The sequence below is a fragment of the Macaca fascicularis genome, chromosome 15, assembly GCF_037993035.2.
Source record: "Macaca fascicularis isolate 582-1 chromosome 15, T2T-MFA8v1.1".
NCBI classification, from domain to species: Eukaryota; Metazoa; Chordata; class Mammalia; order Primates; family Cercopithecidae; genus Macaca; species Macaca fascicularis.
The window spans coordinates 15614901-15636337 of record NC_088389.1 but is presented as its reverse complement, the minus strand read 5'-3'; the positions used below and the strand labels follow the sequence as shown (position 1 = coordinate 15636337).

At 55.1% G+C, this 21437-nt stretch overlaps 1 protein-coding gene across 5 annotated transcripts; it reads left to right on the top strand.

Moving 5' to 3' along the window:
* Positions 1–46: 46 nt before the first annotated feature.
* SLC27A4 (solute carrier family 27 member 4) lies at positions 47–20678 on the top strand. 5 transcript variants are annotated; one of them, XM_015436097.4, is made up of 14 exons: positions 47–374; positions 852–957; positions 2033–2199; positions 4057–4451; positions 7721–7879; positions 9485–9554; positions 9657–9748; positions 11334–11443; positions 11721–11930; positions 12111–12237; positions 13880–14017; positions 14225–14389; positions 14477–14623; positions 19789–20678. In XM_015436097.4, exons 3-14 carry the CDS (start codon positions 2039–2041, stop codon positions 19944–19946), a joined length of 1932 nt encoding a protein of 643 aa, XP_015291583.1. In that variant the 5' UTR covers positions 47–374; positions 852–957; positions 2033–2038; the 3' UTR covers positions 19947–20678. The 5 variants fall into 5 exon arrangements, with proteins under 5 accessions (XP_015291583.1, XP_015291584.1, XP_045228663.1 ...); XM_015436098.4 differs by having other exon boundaries at positions 847–957; XM_045372728.3 differs by having other exon boundaries at positions 47–393; positions 847–957.
* The last annotated feature ends 759 nt before the right edge of the window (positions 20679–21437 follow it).

Sequence of the window (21437 nt, the reverse complement as noted above, 5' to 3'; positions counted from 1 at the left end):
CCGCGCGGCGGCGCCGCCCGAAGCCGTTGCGCGCGCAGGGCGGGCTGGGGCCGGGCGGCGCCGGGCGCGCTGGGGCTGCGCTGCGCCGCCGGCTCTGTGGCTTGCCGGCCGCGGGGAAGGTGCGGCAGGCGGTTCTGCGGCCCGGCACAGCCGGTTTGGGTTGCGGAAGGCGGGCGGGGGAGGAGCGCGGCGGGCGGGGCCTGGCGGCGGGCGGGGCTGGCGGGGCGGCCGGGCCATGCAGGGCGCAGAGCCGTTTAAGTCCTGCTGAGACCCGGCTTCGTGCGCCCAGGGGCGGCTAATGCCCCTCGCGCTCCCTACTCTGCTGCAACCGGGCCGCATCTGGACGGGGCGTCGCGCGGCGGAGCCGACGCCGGGTGAGCACAGACCGGGCCGGTGGGTTCCCGGGTGGGGAAATGTGCCGGGCCAAGTCGGGCGAGGTGGCGGTGCGGACCCCAGGTGGGGGGCGCGCCCTGCGGCGTTGTTTCCCGGACAGACGCACTGTTACGTTGCTGTCTAGGGGCGAGGGCGGTACGCGTGACCCCGGACAGGGGCCCGAGGGAACTGGTCACCCTCTTCTGGCCTCTTCTTGCCCCATCCGCCATCCTTCCAGGACAGGTTCCTGCCCCTCTGCTGTGGTGGTCTATGGGAGGCCAGAGATCTGAGGATCCTGGACCCTGGAGTTGGGGTTGAGCACTCTGCTTCAGTTCCCCCGCCCCCGGCTTTTGCTTTTCGCGAGGGGGCGGGGGAGATGGTGTCCCAGGGCTTCTTGTGGTCCAGACCATTCCCTTATCCTGGCTTGGAGGCTCTCAGGCCATTTCACATTCGTGACCTTCATCTACTCCCAAGAACAGGAAAACCCGGAGAAAAACAGCCCCATCAGATGTCCCCTTGAGCAAGTCCTCAAAGATCCAGGAATAGAATCCAAGAGTCCTAGCTTAGCCCAGCCCCTGAAGCACAGTAAGTCGTTCGCCTTCCCCTAAGTCCCAGACCCCAAAGATTCATCCGAGTGTCTGTGTGTGTCTGTGTGTTGTGGGGTGGTATCTTCAAGGTCCTCCTCGCCTCCCTCAATCAGCTTTGCCCCCTGGGCGGTCACCTCTCAAGCACCTCCAGGCTCTAACTCGTTTTCTGGGTCGCCCTCTATCGACCAGCAGACGCACTGCGATGCCTGAGCCTGTGGACAGGGACGGAGCAGGGCACCTTTTCCAGGGAGCTGCCCCTTTGACTTGGCCTGGTCATCCACAGACCCTCCCTGGGTCTCTGGGTGAGGAGTCGAGCCAGATACTTTTTTTTTTTTTTTTGAGACAGAGTCTCGCTCTGTCTCCCAGGCTGGAGTGCAGTGGCACAATCTCGCCCCAATGCAATCTCCGCCTCCCAGGTTCAAGCAATTCTTCTGCCTCGGCCTCCTGAGTAGCTGGGATTCCAGGTGTGTGCCACCATGCCTGGCTAATTTTTGTATTTTTAGTAGAGATGGGGTTTCGCCATCTTGGTCAGCGTGGTCTTGAACTCCTGACCTCGTGATCCGCCTGCCCTGGCCTCCCAAAGTGCTGGGATTACAGGTGTGAGCCCCCACTGCTGGTGAGCCAGAGGATCTTAGTCGATACCCACCCCCAGGCCATCTGGTTTATAGACCTTGGATGTCAGAAGAGGGAACTGTCCTGTTTTGGCTAGAAAAGCCTCTTAGAACACGTCTCCCTATACCCATTGCACAGAGGGCAGAGACTAAAGTCTAAAATGTGAAAGGGTCTTGCCCAAGGTCACTTGGAGAATGGTAGGCAGAGATGGGACTATGAGACAAGAACCAGTCTCCTGCTTCTCACTCTTGGAATTCCTCACCTCAAGTGCCAAGCCCCTAGCCTGCCCCTCCCAGGCCATGCCTGGAAAGGGACCCCTGTGGTCAGTCACCCAACTCAGTATGGCTAAGCCTTACCACAGGCTGCCCCCTTGGGATCACAGTGGCCTGGCTGTCTGGGCTGGGAGGTAGGAGACCTGGAGGGATGGGTGTTTGAGTCCACTAACTGCTCTGTGTCTGCAGGCCACAATGCTGCTTGGAGCCTCTCTAGTGGGGGTGCTGCTGTTCTCCAAGCTGGTGCTGAAACTGCCCTGGACCCAGGTGGGATTCTCCCTGCTGTTCCTCTACTTGGGATCTGGAGGCTGGCGCTTCATCCGGGTCTTCATCAAAACCATCAGGCGCGATATTTTGTGAGTACCTGGTCCAGCCTTTCCTGGGGTCTCTCACACTACAGTGAGCTTCTGGTCCCCCAAGTCTCCCCAGGCCAGACCTCATGGTCTCTACCAGCACAGGGCAGCTGAGCTGAGTTCCAGAACAGCAACCTCTGCTCCACACCCTTCCCCTGGCAATGGTACCTGGTACCTCCATCTCCAAGGTCAAAGTCTTTTCCCAGGGAATCTCCCTAACTTGAGGCTCCTAGGCTTTCGGCAGGCTTGGCCTAGGACGTACATTGAACACCAAGTGTGTTGAGACATCTGCAAGGGGTCCTGAGGACTCTGTAAGTTTGTGAAAGGGTAAAGAGGAACCTTGGGGAAAGGCCCTGCCCTCAGGTTGGCAGGGGTGCAAGATGACACAGGGGGCACTGAGTTCTAGAGCAGGGCCCCTACTCAGATGTCTGGGATAACCTGCTCCCCAAAGAAAGCCAGGTATGCTCCAAGAGACATCCTGTACCAGAAATACTTATTCCCGCTTATTCTCTACTAGGTGCCAGGCTAGCTCTGGGGTCCAGAGAGGAATAAGGCAGACCCTATCTGCCAAGCTCAGATTGGTCAGGAGAAAGAAAGGGACACAGCACATCTGTAAACTGGCAGTCCCATGTGGGCAGAGACCCTGGTGCAGCGTTGCTCACTACTGTGTCCCAGCACCCAGTTCAGTGACCCACACCCAGCACAGGCAGCTCAGCATTTGTCAATCTGGGTTGATTACAAAAGAAGGCACGGAGCGGCACACCAGGAAGGGTGGTAATTGTGGGAGCATGGAGCAAGGAGAGACAGCCTCCAGCCAGGATCCTGGGAATCAGAGAAGGCCTCCTGGAGAAAAACTGGCTGTACTTGAGAGGTGCCTTAGTGGTGGTAGAAGGAGATGAGTCCTAACCAGAAGGCACAGCATCAGCAACGAAGCCATGGAGTCCAGGGCTGGGCGCAATGGCTCACACCTGTAATCCTAGCACTTTGGGAGGCTGAAGTGACTGGATCACTTGACCTCAGGAGTTCGAGACCAACCTGGGCAACACGGCAAAACCCCGTCCCTACCAAAATACAAAAACATTAGCCAGGCACCGTGGTGTGCACCTGTGGTTCCAGCTACTTGGGAGGCTGAGGTTGGGAGCATCATCTGAGCCTGGGAAGCGGAGGTTGCAGTGAGCTGACATTGCATCACTGCACTCCAACCTGGGTGACAGAGTGTGACCCCATCTCAAAAAAAAAAAAAAAGGTGGCAGGAGTGGGATGTTGCCAAGTGATTCCACAAAGTTACTGAACATCTACTCTGCCTGGCACAGGACCCTGGGGACAGAGTGTTGTATAAGACAGAAGCCTATCCCAGCTAGGCTCACAGGGAGAAAGACTGGACAGACCAGTAAACTCATTCTTTATTTACTGTGGTCATGGTGGGTGGGGGGAGCAGCTGGACTGTGGGAGGCCCCAAACAAGGAGTTTGGACTTTTACAGGAAGTTCTGGAGACCTAGGAGGTTTCTGCTGGAGCAGCAGGCTGAGAGGGTAGGAGTTGAACTCTGGAGCCAGAGAGGCCTAGAGTTCAAATCTCAGCTCAGCCACCCTCCATCCATGAAGCTTTGAGCAGGCCACGGCACCACGAGAGCCTTGATTTCCTTCTGTGTGAGGGAAGATAGGAATCATACGAACTCTCAGTGTTACTGAGCGGCATCAGTAAGACGGTGCATGTTCCCAGCAGGAGCCGGGAGATGGAAGTGTTGTAGGGGATCTGGCTCATGAAGCATAGGCTGGCGAAGCAGCAGCCTGGGGTAGGGTGTCAGGACCCCTCACTCCCAACCATGGCAGGCACAGCGCCCTCTCTTGCTCACACACAGTGGCGGCTTGGTGCTCCTGAAGGTGAAGGCGAAGGTGCGACAGTGCCTGCGGGAGCGGCGGACGGTGCCCATTTTGTTTGCCTCTACCGTTCGGCGCCACCCCGACAAGACGGCCCTGATCTTCGAGGGCACAGATACCCACTGGACCTTCCGCCAGCTGGATGAGTACTCGAGCAGCGTAGCCAACTTCCTGCAGGCCCGGGGCCTGGCCTCGGGGGATGTGGCTGCCATCTTCATGGAGAACCGCAATGAGTTCGTGGGCCTGTGGCTGGGCATGGCCAAGCTCGGTGTGGAGGCGGCCCTCATCAACACCAACCTGCGGCGGGATGCCCTGCTCCACTGCCTCACCACCTCACGTGCACGGGCCCTTGTCTTTGGCAGCGAAATGGCCTCAGGTGAGCCCCAAACGGGTGAGGGACAAGCAGGAACTCCATGGGATCTTACACAGACTACGGCTCCCTTCCAGCCCTGCCGAGGCTGTGTGGTTAAGGACACAGAGTGGGGTCAGACAGCTTAGGCAGTGCCACGAGTAAACTGGAGATCCTGGGAAAGGGACTGATTTCTCTGAGCCTCAGTTTCTTCATCCGTAGTTCCTACTTCATACTGTTTTCAAAAAGGTACTTCAGATTGGGCATAATGGCTCACACCTGTAATCCCAGCACATTGGGAGGCCAAGGCAAGAGGATCCCTTGAGCCTAGGAGTTTGAGACCAGCCTAGGCAACATAGTAAGATCCTGTCTCTACTAAGAAACTTTTTTTGAGACAGGGTCTTGCTCTGTCACCCAGGCTGGAGTGCAATGGTGCAGTCACAGCTCACAGCAGCCTTGACCTCTTAGGCTCAAGCAATCCATCCACCTCAGCCTTGTGAGTAGCTGGGACCACAGACATGCACCACCATGCCTGGCTAAATTTTGCATTTTTTGTAGATACTCAGTTTTGTCATGTTGCCCAGGCTGGTCTCAGACTCTTAAGTTCAAGCAATCCACCCACCTCTGCCTCTCAAAGTGCTGGGATTATAGACATGAACCACCACACCTGGCCCACTAAAAAAGTTTTTAAAAAATTAGCTAGGCATGGTGACATGGACCTGTAGTCCCAGCTACTCAGTGGCTGAGGCAGGAGGATCACTTAAGACTAAGGTTGCCGGGCGCGGTGGCTCAAGCCTGTAATCCCAGCACTTTGGGAGGCCGAGACGGGCGGATCACTGGGTCAGGAGATCGAGACTATCCTGGCTAACACGGTGAAACCCCGTCTCTACTAAAAAATACAAAAAACTAGCCAGGCAAGGTGACGGGCGCCTATAGCCCCAGCTACTCAGGAGGCTGAGGCAGGAGAATGGCGTGAACCCAGGAGGCAGAGCTTGCAGTGAGCTGAGATCCGGCCACTGCACTCCAGCCTGGGGGAACAGAGCGAGACTCCGTCTCAAAAAAAAAAAAAAAAAAAGACTAAGGTCAAGGCTGCAGTCAGTGGCGATTGTGCCACTTCACTCTAGCCTGGCAGACAGAGTGAGACCCCGTCTCAAAAAAAAAAAACCAAAAAAATAAAAAAACGCCGGGTGCGGTGGCTCATGCCTGTAAATCCCAGCACTTTGGGAGGCCGAGGTGGGCAGATTTGAGATCAGGAGTTTGAGACCAGCCTGGCCAACATGGTGAAACCCGGTCTCTAATAAAAATGCAAAAAAAAACTAGCCGAGCATGGAGGTGTGCACCTGTAGTCCCAGCTACTCGGGAGACTGAAGTAGGAGAATCGCTTGAACCCAGGAGACAGAGGTTGCAGTGAGCCAGGATCACGTCACTGCGTTCCAGCCTGGGTGACAGAGAGAGGTTACGTCTCAAAAAAAAAAGATACTTTACCTGAAGCACCAGCAACATGGCTAATGTGAAGTGGCCCCTTAGTACAATGGTAATCATCCTGGTGACTAATTAGGCCATATCTGGCTCATCTGTATAATGGGAACAAAATTAATTCCCCACTGTCCTCACAGAGCCTGCATTTTTTTTGCTGCCACAATGGGCACCTGCAAAGTGCTGACACTGCTGCTTTCCAAGAGTAGCTCTAATCTCCATAAAGACCGGGAAAGGTAGGGATCTTGGTTTTATGGATGATGAGCCTGGGGTTCAGAGGGGTTTGTGAGGAGCTCACCCAAGGTCACACAGTTGGTAAGTGGCAGAACTGGGGTTTGATCTTCAGCTTGACCACAGTGCTCTGTTTTTCCTCCCCACACTGTTGTGTTTGTGAGATAATGAATGGGGAAGTCATTAGGATGCTGAAAGGGGGCCAGGCACGGTGGCTGACGCCTGTAATCCCAGCACTTTTGGAGGCTAAGGAGGGCAGGTCACTTGAGCTTGAGAGTTCAAGACCAGACTGGCCAACATGGTGAAACCCTGTTTTTACTAAAAATACAAAAATTAGCCAGGTGTGTGGTGGTGCAAGCCTGTAATCTCAGCTACTCAGGAGGCTGAGGCACAAGAATCACTTGAACCAAATGAGCCGAGATCATGCCACTGCACTCCAGCCTGGGCGACAGAGTGAAACTCTGTATTTTTTTTTTTTTTTTTTTTTTGACATGGAGTCTCGCTCTGTGGCCCAGGCTGGAGTGCAGAGGCGTGATCTCGGCTCACTGAAAGCTCTGCCTCCCGGGTTCACGCCATTCTCCTGCCTCAGCCTCCTGAGTAGCTGGGACTACAGGCGCCCATCACCACACCCGGCTAATTTTTTGTATTTTTAGTAGAGACGGGGTTTCACCGTGTTAACCAGGATGGTCTCGATCTGACCTCGTGATCTGCCTGCCTCGGCCTCCCAAAGTGCTGGGATTATAGGCGTGAGCCACGGCGCCCAGCCGAAACTCTTGTCTTAAAAAAAAAAAAGATGCTGAAAGGGGGCCAGGCACAGTGGCTCATGCCTGTAATCCCAGCACTTGGGGAGGCCAAGGCAGGAGAATCTCTTGAGCCCAGGAGTTCAAGACCTGCCTGGACAACATAGTGATCCCCTATCTCTATTTTAAAAAGCAAAAAAAAAAAAGAAGAAAGAAAAATAAAAATGGTGCTGAAAAGGGAGAGGGAAGAAGGCAGCCAGGGAAGAGGAGAGGGCTGGGCAAATCAAGAGGAAGCCAGGGAGGTGGGGCCAAGCTGACCAGCGCTGCTCCATGCCTGGGCGGGTGGTTATGTGATGTCTGTGCAGCACACAGGGGAGCCTGAGAGAAGGTTCCCACTCTCGGAAGGGGATGGACAGCCACTGGCCTCTGACCCGCACTCCTCCCGTCTATCTGGTGCCCCACAGAGTAAGTAGTGCGGGACAGTGGGTGGGAGCCCAGACCTTGGTGTGAGGTAGAGCTGGCGTTGCATGCCAGGTCCAGCACATTCTAGCTGTGAGCAGGTCCTCTCATTCTCAGAGCCTCAATCTTCTCATCTGTAAGAGGGACTGTCATTGGTCCCTCCTTCCCAGGGCTGTGAGACCAGGGAATGCAGGTAAAGCGGGCCTACTCTGTGGTTAACCTGTGGCTAATAGAACCGTTGCTGGTGCCCCATCAGCACTGAAGGCCCAGTTGCTTCACTGCCTCTCCTGCCCAGCCAGTCTCCTCAGCAACATGGCCAGCCCTGCTGGGAGCAGAGGTCCTTGGCAACATGGGGTTTTCTGGCCTGCTGACTGCCCTGTCTCCCCACAGCCATCTGTGAGATCCATGCCAGCCTGGACCCCTCGCTCAGTCTCTTCTGCTCTGGCTCCTGGGAGCCCAATGCGGTGCCTACAAGCACAGAACACCTGGACCCTCTGCTGGAAGATGCTCCCAAGCACCTGCCCAGTTGCCCTGACAAGGGCTTCACAGGTGGGCTCCGTCCCCACCCCATAGAGGGGCGCTTACACGGGCCCTGGACAGAGCACTGGCCTCAGTGCCAGAAGGAGGCTTTTCTGGAAATTGGCCGTGTGCCTGGAACATGTCACATCACCTCCCTTTTTCCATCTGGAAAATGGTGACAGTAAACCTGGGCCACTCCAGGGTTACTGTGAAGGTGGCATGAGCTGATGTGTGTCACAGTGCCAGATACAGGGCTGAGAACACAGGAGCTCACAAAGTCCAGTTTGATTTGTTGAATAAGCCTTCACTAATGCCTAATGTAGAATCCTGTGGACTCCAGGAACCTGCCTGGTCTGGGCTTTGTTGCAGTTGGGTGGGAGGGTGGGTGAGGAGCAAGACCCTTTGAATATTCATCAAGTGCCTCTTCAGTGCAGGACACCTCGGGATCTCCAGCTGTGATCCTCTCCCAGGGCTGTGCTGCCTCCCTGACCCCGCCTCCAGGCAGTCTCCCTGAGCCTCTCACCCCTCTTCTTTTATACTGTAGCCTACCTGGTTCTTCTGCTCTCCTCATTCCCTTTCCTGTGAAGCCACATTGCCTGGTGGCTCAGAGCTTGGGCTATCGAGTCAGATCCCAGTTTATATCCTGGCTCTACTGCTTCCTTTGTGTGAACCCTGACACTTGCCCTGCCCTTGGAGCCTCAGTTCCCACAGCCATAAAACTGGGGACAGTAACAGAACCTACTCTATGGGTGGCTTTGAGGGTTGAAAAAAATACAGTGGAGCCAGTCCTGAAGCTAGGGTATGGCAGGAGGGGCTCAGTTACTGGTCATTGTCATCAGCACTGTTTAACTTCTCTCTTGTACGTGAATCTGGTCTCTTGGGTGCATTTGTCAGCTACTTCAGGGCAGGGACTCTGGCTGGGTTGCCCTGGTGCCCTCATAGTGCCTAGGGCTGGCAAACAGCAGGCAGCCAGAGAGCGTGAGGTGTCTTGGCAGGCGTTCTAAGCATGTGGAGTCTTCCTGTGGAGGTCCTGACCTCCAGGGAACCTCAAGTCTGGTAGGGCCAAGCCTCGCATAGAAACTCTAGTGTGGCAGTCCCGGTGGAGGGCTGCAGAGTGGGGCAGATCAATGCTCAGCAGTGCGGAAGCTACTCAACACCCCACTTCCCGCAGCTAACCTCCCTGTGCTCTATGACTTGGGGCAGGTGTCACCTTTATCGGGAAGCCTACCTGGCACCAGCTCCCCTCCTGCAAGCCTGGGCCGAATGTGGCTACTGGGTTTCGACAGGTCCTGTGGCCTCCCTTGGCACTTGCTGCTTAGTATTGGAATTGCCTGTGTCCTCATCTGACTGTTCCACTGAGCTGTGACTGCCAAGAGGGCCAGGCCCATGCCCGTCGTGCTCACTTATGTCTCTCTCCCCGCAGGGCCTAGCACAGAGCAAGGGCCCAGGAAATATGTGTTGGAATGGATGCTGGTGTTGGAGCTGAGTGGTATCTGAGGTCATCAGAACAGGCTTCCTGGCAGGGGTGTGATGGGAACAGGTGTTGAAGGGTGCACACCTGCAGGTGTCCGTCTGTGTGACCCTGTGCCCAGCCCTGAGCTGCGCCCGACAGCCACTCGCATCTGTTTTCTTTAGATAAACTGTTCTACATCTACACATCGGGCACCACAGGGCTGCCCAAGGCCGCCATCGTGGTGCACAGCAGGTAAGGGGCAGGTGCCCAGGGTGGGGTAGGCACAGGCAGGGCTGGGGAGCCTCCTCCTGCCTTTTCAGGGCCCACTCAGCCCTCGGCCCTGTGCCCTCCCAGGTATTACCGCATGGCTGCCCTGGTGTACTATGGATTCCGCATGCGGCCCAATGACATCATCTATGACTGCCTCCCCCTCTACCACTCAGCAGGTAACTCTAGGGCTGTCACTCAGCCTCCAGCACCTGCCAGGTCTCCAGGAACCCCACCCCTGTCAGGCAGTGTGCTGCAGTACAAACACACAGCTTTGGACCAAGTGCGGTGACTCACACATGTAATCCCAGCACTTTGGGAGGCCAAGGCGGGCGGATCACTTGAGGCCAGGAGTTCGAGACCAGCCTGGCCAACATGGCGAAACCCCATCTCTACTAAAAATACAAAAATTAACTGGGTGTGGTGACATGTGCCTGTAATCCCAGCTACCTGTGAGGCTGAGGCACGAGAATTGCTTGAACCTGGGAGGCAGAGGTTGCAGTGAGCTGAGATCACGCCACTGCACTCCAGCCTGGGCAACAGAGCGAGACAGTGTCTCAAAAAAAATAAAAATAGGCCAGGTGCAGTGGCTCACACCTGTAATCCTAGCACTTTGGGAGGCCAACGCAAGCGCATCACGAGGTCAGGAGTTCGAGACCAACCTGGTCAACGTGGTGAAACCCCGTCTCTACTAAAAGTACAAAAAACAACTGGGATTAGTGGCAGGCGCCTGTAATCCCAGCTACTCGGGAGGCTGAGGCAGGAGAATGGTTTGAACCCAGGAGGCACAGGTTGCAATGAGCCTAGATCACGCCATTGCACACCAGCCTGGGTGACAGGGCAAGACTCTGTCTCAAAATAAATAAATACACTTAATTTAATTTAAAAATAAAAATAAACAGGATTAGCCAGGCGTGGTGCACATGCCTGTGGTCTCAGCTACTGGGGAGGCTGAGACAGAATCACTTGAGCCTGGGAGTTTAAGGCCAGCCTGGGCAACATGGTGAGACCTGTCTCTAGAAAAATTTTGTTTTAGGCAGGGCACAGTGGCTGACACCTGTAATCCCAGCACTTTGGGAGGCCGAGGCAGGCGGATCACGAGGTCAGGAGATGGAGACCATTCTAGCTAACACAGTGAAACCCCATCTCTACTAAAAATACAAAAAAAAAAAAAAAAGTAGCCGGGCATGGTGGCGGGCGCCTGTAGTCCCAGCTACTCGGGAGGATGAGGCAGGAGAATGGCGTGAAACCAGGAGGCAGAGCTTGCAGTGAGCCGAGATGGTGTCACTGCACTCCAGCCTGGGCGACAGAGTGAGACTCTGTCTCAAAAAAAAAGAAAGAAAAAAGTTGTTTTAAATTGAAAAAAGTATGAGCACAGCAGCCTCACAGTGTGTGTGGCAGTGTCCCACGGAGCATCTGGGCCTGTCTCATTTCAGTTTGTTTCCCCAGATATGCATGGCATTGCTGCTGTTTGTAGGGGCTTACAGGAAGACAACTTGAATAAATATAGCTCCTGGCCTCCACGTGCTTACAGTCGGCTGTATATGTGAGTGTAGGAGAGGGGCAGGGACAAGAGTGCAGCACCAGGAAGAGCCTGGGGATGGAAGCCGGGGAGGCTTCTTGGAGGAGGGCACCCAAGGCAGGCAGATGTGAGGTACAGAAGCCTGCAGGGCAGCGCAGGCCTGCCTGGCTGGATGGCAGTATCGCTGGTCTGGGGAGGGTCTTCATCTCCCTGACCCTCAGGGGCCATCCCTCCGCCTCCAGGAAACATCGTGGGGATCGGGCAGTGCCTGCTGCATGGCATGACGGTGGTGATTCGGAAGAAATTCTCAGCCTCCCGGTTCTGGGATGATTGTATCAAGTACAAGTGCACGGTGAGCGAGAGTGGGAAGGGTGAACTGTCCCTTTCCCCTCGTTACCCTATTCCCAACTACACTTCGGGGCATCTATCTTACAGCTGAGGTGGCCCGTCATTCCAAAGGGCTCATTTGTGGCAAAGTCCCCATTGTTCAGATGGGGAGACTGAGACCTGGAGAGTGAAAGGATGGCATGGCCAGCCCCTGGGGAGAGTAGGAGCTTGAGGGATCAGGAGAATCCTAGTGTAGTGAGGGCAGCCTCTGGAGCCTCGAATCACACCAAGTTCACCCCCAGATTGTGCAGTACATTGGTGAACTGTGCCGCTACCTCCTGAACCAGCCACCGAGGGAGGCAGAAAACCAGCACCAGGTTCGCATGGCACTAGGCAACGGCCTCCGGCAGTCCATCTGGACCAACTTTTCCAGCCGCTTCCACATACCCCAGGTGGCTGAGTTCTATGGGGCCACGGAGTGCAACTGTAGCCTGGGCAACTTCGACAGCCAGGTGCGGCCAGGTTGGGGACGGGCGAGGCCGCTGTAGGGATGGCCCATGGAAGGCACTGGACGCAGAGGGGAGGGCAGAGTTCCAGCGTGAGATTGTGGGTGCTGGAGTCCCACCTCCCCGTCATTGTCCAGTTTTGGGCCCATGGTGAGAGAGCCCAGGCCCAAGTCTTGGCCTTCGCAGGTGGGGGCCTGTGGCTTCAACAGCCGCATCCTGTCCTTCGTGTACCCCATCCGGTTGGTACGTGTCAACGAGGACACCATGGAGCTGATCCGGGGGCCCGATGGCATCTGCATTCCCTGCCAGCCAGGTCTGTCACTTGGGGGTCAGAGAGGGAGGGATTGGCCTGGGAAGGAAGGAATCCAGGTGTGTGTGGATGGGAAGCCCTTTTCTGACCAGTGGCCATCAGTTAGCTCTGCTCCTAGGGCTACAAGTTACTCATTTCTTTGTGTATCCATCCATTCATTCATTCACCGTTCTATCTGCCCATCAGTCCATTCATTCATTTTCATTCATTCATTCTTTTTTTTTTTTTTTTTGGTTGAGATGAAGTCTCACTGTCGCCCAGGCCGGAGTGTAGTGGCATGAGCTTGGCTCACTCTAACCTCTGCCTCCTGAGTTCAAGCAATTCTCTTGTCTCATCCTCCTGAGTAGCTGGAATTACAGGCTCACGCCACCATGCCTGGCTAGTTTTTCTATTTTCAATAGAGATGGGCTTTCACCATGTTGGCCAGGTTGGTGTCGAACTCCTGACCTCAAGTGATCCACCCACCTTGGCCTCCCAAAATGTTAGTATTACAGATGTGAGCCACCATGCCCAGCCTCATTCATTCATTTTCATATCGACTCCAAATGACCCTGAGTCCAGGCTGCTTGAGATTTATTCTGGCTCAGCTCCCTAGCTCTGTGTCATGGCGAGTATTCAGCCTCTCTGTGCCTAAGTCCCCTTATCTACAAACTGTGCCCATGGCAGCACCCGCCCGTGGGGCTGGCCTGAGGATTATGTTTGGTAAAGAACATAAAACTTTGAGTGGGGCCTGGCATGGAGCAGGGGCTTGGGGCACTGGCTTCGTTAGGCTGTCCCCAAGGAGCCTGACCTATGTTCATCTTCCCATCAGTTTCAAGAACAGACATCGCTGGCTCAGTTTGTCCGAACTGCCAAGATGAGCTCTTGGGCTGGGGGAGGTGGGGCATTTCTGTGGCAAGCAGCGTAACTCAAATCAGATCAAGACGCAGAGTACAGGCTGGGAGTGTTGGCTCACACCTGGAATCCCAGCACTTTGGGAGGCTGAGGTGGGCGGATCACCTGAGGTCAGGAGTTCGAGACCAGCCTGGCAAACAGGATGAAACCCATCTCTACTAAAAAATTTTTTTAAAAAATTAGTGGGATGGCCGGGTGCGGTGGCTCAAGCCTGTAATCCCAACACTTTGGGAGGCCGAGATGGGCGGATCACGAGGTCAGGAGATCGAGACCTTCCTGGCTAACACAGTGAAACCCCGTCTCTACTAAAAATAATACAAAAAACTAGCAGGGCGAGGTGGCGGGCGCCTGTAGTCCCAGCTACTCGGGAGGCTGAGGCAGGAGAATGGCGTGAACCCAGGAGGCGGAGCTTGCAGTGAGCCCAGAACGTGCCACTGCACTCCAGCCTGGGCGACAGAGCAAGACTCCGTCTCAAAAAAAAAAAAAAAAAAAAAAATTAGTGGGGCGTGTTGGCGTGCCCCTGTAGTCTCAGCTACTCGGGAGGCTGAGGCAGGAGAATTGCTTGAACCCAGGAGGTGGAGGTTGCAGTGAGCCAAGATCGCACCACTGCACTCCAGCCTGGGCAACAAGAGCGAAACATAGTTTCAAAAAAAAAAAAAAAAAAAAAACGACGCAGGGTACACCTGGTGACGGGACGGGTGGGTGGGAGAGGCTGCCTAGGGCAGATCCAACCCTGCCTTCCCCACCCCAGGTGAGCCGGGCCAGCTGGTGGGCCGCATCATCCAGAAGGACCCCCTGCGCCGCTTCGATGGCTACCTCAACCAGGGCGCCAACAACAAGAAGATTGCCAAGGACGTCTTCAAGAAGGGGGACCAGGCCTACCTTACTGGTGGGTCCCCAGCCCTTCATAGCCCCTTCCTGAGGGTTGGGGGAGGAGGGGACCTTCTCCCACCTCCAGAGGACACCTTCCCAGGACTCCCCCAGTCCTGGCCCTTGTGGTCAAACAAATCCTTGGGCTCCAGCGAAGCCTCCCTGGTTTGAGCCCTGGACTCCGAGCTGGCCAGGCCCAGCCCTGCCTCATCCGGCCCCTCCCTAGGTGATGTGCTGGTGATGGACGAGCTGGGCTACCTGTACTTCCGAGACCGCACTGGGGACACGTTCCGCTGGAAAGGTGAGAACGTGTCCACCACCGAGGTGGAAGGCACACTCAGCCGCCTGCTGGACATGGCTGACGTGGCCGTGTATGGTGTCGAGGTGCCAGGTATGTGCAGGCAGACGCAAGGTGTGGGTGGGGAGGCATCATCCAGGGGCACCACCAGCTGCTCAGTGTCTACCCTGCCACCCCCAGGAACCGAGGGCCGGGCCGGAATGGCTGCCGTGGCCAGCCCCACTGGCAACTGTGACCTGGAGCGCTTTGCTCAGGACTTGGAGAAGGAACTGCCCCTGTATGCGCGCCCCATCTTCCTGCGCATCCTGCCTGAGCTGCACAAAACAGGTGTGTCCCGCCCCTGCTCTAGCTCTCGGATCCCAGGTCCCTTCCCGTTTCCTTCTGGAGAGACCCGGTTGGCTGTCATTTGACCTCTGCACACAGCCTGGCCGGGCAGTTGGTAAAGTGACCTGCCCATGTAGAGGTGAGCAGACGGGGCCAGCAGAGAGGACACACATTGTTCCTTAGTAGAACAAATATTAGGTGCCAGGCACTGCGCTAAGCCTCAGGATACGGGTGGTGAGCTCTGACAGGACGTTTGCCTTCTTGGAGTCTTAGAGCAGGAGAGTGGCTGGCCTAGGACAAGGCATTCCAAAGGTAAAGAATGGACCACATAATCTGTCATGAGATTAGACTTAAACAGATAAAAAGAAGAAAAATGAACCACAGAGCAAGCTGATAGGAAAGCAAAAAGGAGGACGCTTGGGATGAGTAGAAGGCTCCTCTGAGGAGGGGATGGTTCAGCTGAGAGCTGAAATATGGGGGTGGGAGGCACTCTAGGCTGCAGGAATAGACACTGTAAAGCCACTAAAGCAGGAAGGAGCTTGGGTGCTCGAGGAATGAAAGGGGGCCCCCAAGGCTGGAGCCAAGTGAGAGGGGCAGGCGGTGGCATTGAAGTGGGAGAGAAGCCAGCAGGGGCCGGAAGTCCAGGGCCTTGCAGGCCAGGACAGGAGTCGGGACTGTCCCGGGGGTAGTAGGGAGCCACAGAAGCATCTCAGCAAGGCTGGGTGCGGTGGCTCATGCCTGTAGTCCCAGCACTTTGGGAGGCCAAGGCAGACAGATCACTTGAGGTCAGGAGTTTGAGACCAGCCTGGCCAACATGGCAAAACCCCGTCTCTACTAAATACACAAAAATTAGCTGGCCGGGCGCGGTGGCTCACGCCTGTAATCCCAGCACTTTGGGAGGCCGAGGTGGGCGAATCATTTGAGGTCAGGAATTCAAGGCCAGCGAGGCCAACATGGTGAAATTCCATCTCTACTAAAAATACAAAAAAAAATAAATTTAGGCTGGGCACGGTGGCTCACACCTGTAGTCTCAGCATTTTGGGAGGCCAAGGCAGATGGAAAGCCTGAGCTCAGCAGTTGGAGACCACCCAGGGCAACATGGTGAAACCCTTTCTCTACCAAAAATACAAAAAAATTAGCCAGATATGGTGGTGGGTGCCTGTAGTCCCAGCTACTTGGGAGGCTGAAGCAGAAGAATAGCTCGAGCCCTGAGGTGGAGGTTGCAGTGAGCCGAGATCGCACCACTGCACTCCAACTTGGGCTACAGAGTGAGACTCTGTCTCAAAAAAAAAAAAAAAAATGTAGCCAGGCATAGTGGCAGCCACCTGTAATCCCCGCTACCTGGGAGGCTGAGGCATGAGAATCACTTGAACCTGGGAGGTGGAGGTTGCCGTAAACCGAGACCATGCCACTGCACTCCAGCCTGGGAGACAGAGTGAGACTCTGTCTCAATATATTAAAAAATATATATATATATATTAGCCAGGCATGGTGGTGCATACCTGTAATCCCAGCGACTCAGGAGGCTGAGACAAGAGAATAGCTTGAACCCAGGAGACCCAGGAGGCACAGGTTGCAGTGAGCTGAGATCACGCCACCGCACTCCAGCCTGGGCAACAGAGTGACACTCTGTCTCAAAAAAAAAAAAAAAAGAATCTCGCTGGGCGCGGTGGCTCAAGCCTGTAATCCCAGCACTTTGGGAGGCCGAGGCGGGCGGATCACAAGGTCAGGAGATCGAGACCATCCTGGCTAACACGGTGAAACCCCGTCTCTACTAAAAATACAAAAAACTAGCCGAGCAAGGTGGCGGGTGCCTGTAGTCCCAGCTACTCGGGAGGCTGAGGCCGGAGAATGGCGTAAACACAGGAGGCGGAGCTTGCAGTGAGCTGAGATCGCGCCACTGCACTCCATCCTGGGGGACAGAGCGAGACTCCGTCTCAAAAAAAAAAAAAAAAAAGGAATCTCAGCAGGTGGGAACCTGGTCAGACTCATGCTCTAGAAAGCTCTCTGGCTGCTGTGTATGGAGTGGGAGAGGATTGCAGGCAGCCCTGAGGGAGCTGGGAGACGAGGGAGGGCTGGTTGCAGTTGTCCAGGTGGGAGGTGGGCCCCGGGCCTGCAGTCGCCCACAGGACAGCACCATCTTTCTATCTGTTGGCCCATTGGTGGCTCTCAAGAGTTCCCTGGTGGGCAGGAAATGCTGAGGCTCATGCCCATACCTGCCCATGCTTTCCTCAGCCCTTGGTGCCCCTTCTGAGCACCCCCTGGCTGCTCACCCTTGGAGCACATTTCCCTGGCCACCTCCCATGTTGTCATCATGTCAGTCCTGCCTTGATGGTGGACACTCCCTAGTAAGTGTGGCTTCTGCCAGACAGTGGGTACCTGGAGTGCCTAAAGCATTGGGGAGGGTTTAGGACTTCAGTGTGGTTCTGAAGGATGGAGACACTGTGGCCAGGCTAATGGCCAAGACCAGGAGCTTCCAGAGGATTGGGCAGCACCACACTTCTGGCCAGGACAGGCAGGGAGGCTCTCAGACCTTGTGTTTCAGATGCGCTTTGCTGCAGAACAAACCACCCCCAAACTTACTTGCCCCAAAATGACTTGAAGCAGCCACTTCATTTATTCATAATTCTGTGGGTAAGCAATGTAGGGGTTAAGTGCAGCTGAGCAGTTCTCTTTTTGACCTTGCTTTGGGGTCACTGAAAGAGCTGTCATCACTTAGTAACTTAGCTGGGGCAGGAGGCAGTTAGATGGCCTCACCCAGGTGTCTGGCTCTCGACTGCTTGCTTCTGCAGCACTGTCCAACAGAACCTTCTGCGGCGATGGAAATGTTCTAGGTTTCTGCTGTCCAACACAATAGCTACTAGCCTGGCAGTGCTACTGAACACTTGAAAGGTGGCTGCTGGCTGGATGCCGTGGCTCACGCCTGTAATATCAACACTTTGGGGTTAAATTTTGTTGAATTTAAATTTATTTATTTATTTATTTGAGATGGAGTCTTGCTCTGTTGCCCAGGCTGGAGTGCAGTGGCGTAATCTCAGCTCACTGCAACCTTTGCCTCCTGGGTTCAAGTGATTCTCCTGCCTCAGCCTCCCCAGTAGCTGGGATTACAGGCACGTGCCACCACACCTGGCTAATTTTTGTATTTTTTTTTTTTATTAGAGATGGGGTTTTGATATGTTGGCCATGCTGGTCTCGAACTCCTGGCCTCCCAAAGTGCTGGGATTACAGGCGCGAGCCACCATGCCCGGCCTTATTTAATAATTGAAATGTAGATAGCCACATGAGGTCATACTGGACAGCGCCAGTCTGGGCCCTCACCTGGGATGGCTCATCTCTGTTCCACATGGCCTCTCACCCTTTGGAAGGCTAGACTAGCCCCAGGGCACCCCTAAGTGGGTAGAGGTGGAAGATGCAAGGTCCCCCGAGGCCTAGACTCATCCGGAACTCCTACAACATTGTGTTTACCACCTTCTGTTGGTTAAAGCAGGTTGTAAAGCCAGTCCAGATTGAGGCCAGTGGAGGTTGAAAAAGAGCTCTTGCCAGAAGTGCCAAAGCCACATAGCAGAGGTGTGTGTGTGTACAGGGAGGGGAGGAACCTGTAGCCATTTCTGGTAGTCTGTCTCATCCAGGTTCCAACCCCACTTCTACCACCCTGAGCATCAGTCTTCTCATCTGTACAGGATTAATACCATTGATTGAAAGATGCGGCCAGGCGTGGCAGCTCATGCTTGTAATGCTAGCACTTTGGGAGGCTGGGGCGGGTGGATTGCTTGAGCCCAGGAGTTCAAGATCTGCGTGGGCAACATGGCGAAACCCTGTCTCTACAAGAAATGCAAAACTTGGCCAGGCGCAGTGGCTCACGCCTGTAATCCCAGCACTTTGGGAGGTCGAGGAGGGTGGATCACCTGAGGTCAGGAGTTCGAGACAAACCTGACCAACATGGTGAAACCCTGTCTCTACTAAAAATACAAAAAATTAGCTGGGCGTGGTGGTGGGCGCCTATAATCCCAGCTACTTGGGAGGTTGAGGCAGGTGAATCGCTTGAACCCGGGAGGCAGAGATTGCAGTGAGCCAGGATCGAGCCACTGCACTCCAGCCCTGGTGACAGTGCAAGACTCCGTCTCCAGGCCGGGTGCAGTGGCTCAAGCCTGTAATCCCAGCACTTTGGGAGGCCGAGACGGGCAGATCACGAGGTCAGGAGATCGAGACCATCCTGGCTAACACGGTGAAACCCTGTCTCTACTAAAAAATACAAAAAAACTAGCCGGGTGAGGTGGCGGGTGCCTGTAGTCCCAGCTACTCAGGAGGCTGAGGCAGGAGAATGGCGTGAACCCGGGAGGCGGAGCTTGCAGTGAGCTGAGATCCGGCCATAGCACTCCAGCCTGGGTGACAGAGCGAGACTCCGTCTCAAAAAAAAAAAAAAAAAAGACTCCGTCTCCAAAAACAAAATAAAGAGAGAAATACAAAACTTAGCCAGGCACAGTGGTGAACACCTATAGTCCTGGCTACTTGGGAGGCTGAGGTAGGAGGATCACTTGAGCCCGGGAGGTGGAGGTTGCAGTGAGTTGAGATAGCATCATTTCACTCCAGCCTGGGTGATAGAGCGAGACCCTGTCTCAATAAAAAAGAAAAAAATACCATGAATACTTTATATACGAGTAAGAAAATATGTGCTGCTGATTTTACTAGTTCAGAGATGTTAAAATCTGCAAGCACGTCCATGTTAGAATCCAGAGGATACGGTTGAGCACCTGCCCTGTGGGGCTGATGTACAGATGAAATGAGCTCACACTGTTATCTGGTCGGTACTCAAAGGGAGACATCACAGTCAGAAGACCTCAGTTCTGGTCCCCACTCTGCTGTCACTCAGTATGTAATACTAGGCAAATAACTTCCCTTCTCCAGGCCCGTTTTCCCATCTGCAAAGTAGGGGTGGGTGGGTAATTAGCAGCTGTCCCCAGGCCCCAACTTTGCCACGACTGCTCTATTACTTTAGGTAATAGGTCGAACATTCTTTGCAAACTGTAAAGGGCTGTGCTGCCTCCTCCCCCACTTTCCTCCCGTGTTTGTCCTCTAGCCCCACTCCCTGCCTTCCTCAGCACTGGTGGTGGGGTTCCTGGGAGCTCAGGCCCCTGCCCTGCACTGAGTCTTCTTCCCTGCTCTCCCAGGGACCTACAAGTTGCAGAAGACAGAGCTACGGAAGGAGGGCTTTGACCCGGCTATTGTGAAAGACCCGCTGTTCTATCTAGATGCCCGGAAGGGCCGCTACGTCCCGTTGGACCAAGAGGCCTACAGCCGCATCCAGGCAGGCGAGGAGAAGCTGTGATTCCCCCCATCCCTCTGAGGGCCGTTGGATGCTGGATCCGGAGCCCCAGGTTCCGCCCCAGAGGGGTCCTGGACAAGGCCAGACCAAAGCAAGCGGGGCCTGGCACCTCCATCCTGAGGTGCTGCCCCCTCCATCCAAAACTGCCAAGTGACTCACTGCCTCCCCAACCTTTCCAGAGGCTTTCTGTGAAAGTCTCATGTCCAAATTAACGTCTTCTGGGCAGGGCAGGCCCTCTGATTCCCAGGCTGAGACTGACGGGTCTTCTCAGGATGATGTCTTGGGTCAGGGTAGGGAGAGGACAAGGGGTCACCAAGCCCTTCCTAGAAAGCAGGGAGCTTATAAATGGAACCAGGGTAGAAGTCCCCAGACTCAGGAAGTCAACAGAGTGGTCAGGGACAGTGGTCACATCCATCCGGTGGCCAAAGAGAATTATAGCCCCAGAGCGGCCCAAGTTCACTGGGCTCCACCCCCACCTCCAGGAGGGGAGGAGAGGACTGGACATCTATAGGTGGCCCCTGATGCCCATCTATAGTAGGAGGTCAGGACCACGCTCCTGGTCTCTCCCCACTCCCCATCCTCCTCCCTAGATGGCTGCCTGGCTGTCCCTCAGGCATAGCCTTTCAGTCCTTACGGGTCTATGTCCCCTCCATGTCAGTCTTGGCCTGGCTATGAGAGAAGGAGGAATGGGGGAGGGGGCTCAGGGGCCAATAAATTCTGCCTTGAGTCCTCCTAGCCTGTGTGCAAGCCACCCAAGCCCACCCTGACCCCAGAGCCCTGCAGCCCCCCTGCGGCCTACTCGATCCCCCACGCCAGCCCCCTGGCCCATTCACCCACCTCATCTGTTCATTCACCCATCTAACCTGAGGGTGCGGCAGGTGAGATGCCACAGCCCATGTCTCCAGTGTGCTGGTTCTGCTGGGGCAGTGCCCATGTCAGTCTGGCAAGACATTTCACAGTGTGGGCTTGAAAGTCCAAACCAGCTCTGTCACTCTAAGTGTGTGGCCTTGGGGAAATGACTCAGTCTCCTCACCTGTGAAATGGATTCATCGGTTAAGAGGATTCAGAAGCTAAAAGTGCCGTCACGAGTAAGGGGCTTGAGAGGAAATTCACCTCAGGCAGGACTCTGACTCTGCCTGAGGTGCATTTTCCCAGTTGTTTAGGGGCAGGAAAGATATGCAGGGGTGGTGGCTGCTGTGAGAGCCAAAGCAAGGCTGCCCGGCAGCCTGGACAGAGGCCAGGGAAGCTTCCTGGAACAGTCAACACAGCTGCCCTACCAGCAGTGCCAGTGGAGAGCCAGCTGTCTCCTAGGCCCCGATGGAGGAGTCACACCCAGGCTGGAAACTCACTGCCCAAGGGGAGGGGGTTCCAGTACAGCCCAGGGCGGTGGGCAGTGCAAGCCCCTGGGCCTTTATCTCCACTATGGGCTTTCTAAGGAAAGAACCAGAACTTGGAGGTTTTCAGTTACATGGCCAACATCTCGCAGGAAGTAGA

Bases quoted from the DNA above. Each gene is read 5' to 3' on its own strand.
- SLC27A4 (XM_015436099.4), top strand. From the start codon at position 2,039: ATGCTGCTTGGAGCCTCTCTAGTGGGGGTGCTGCTGTTCTCCAAGCTG. The intron at 2,200-4,056 runs GTGAGTACCTGG...GCTCACACACAG, and splicing joins ACCATCAGGCGCGATATTTT to TGGCGGCTTGGTGCTCCTGA. The intron at 12,238-13,879 runs GTCTGTCACTTG...TCCCCACCCCAG, and splicing joins CTGCATTCCCTGCCAGCCAG to GTGAGCCGGGCCAGCTGGTG.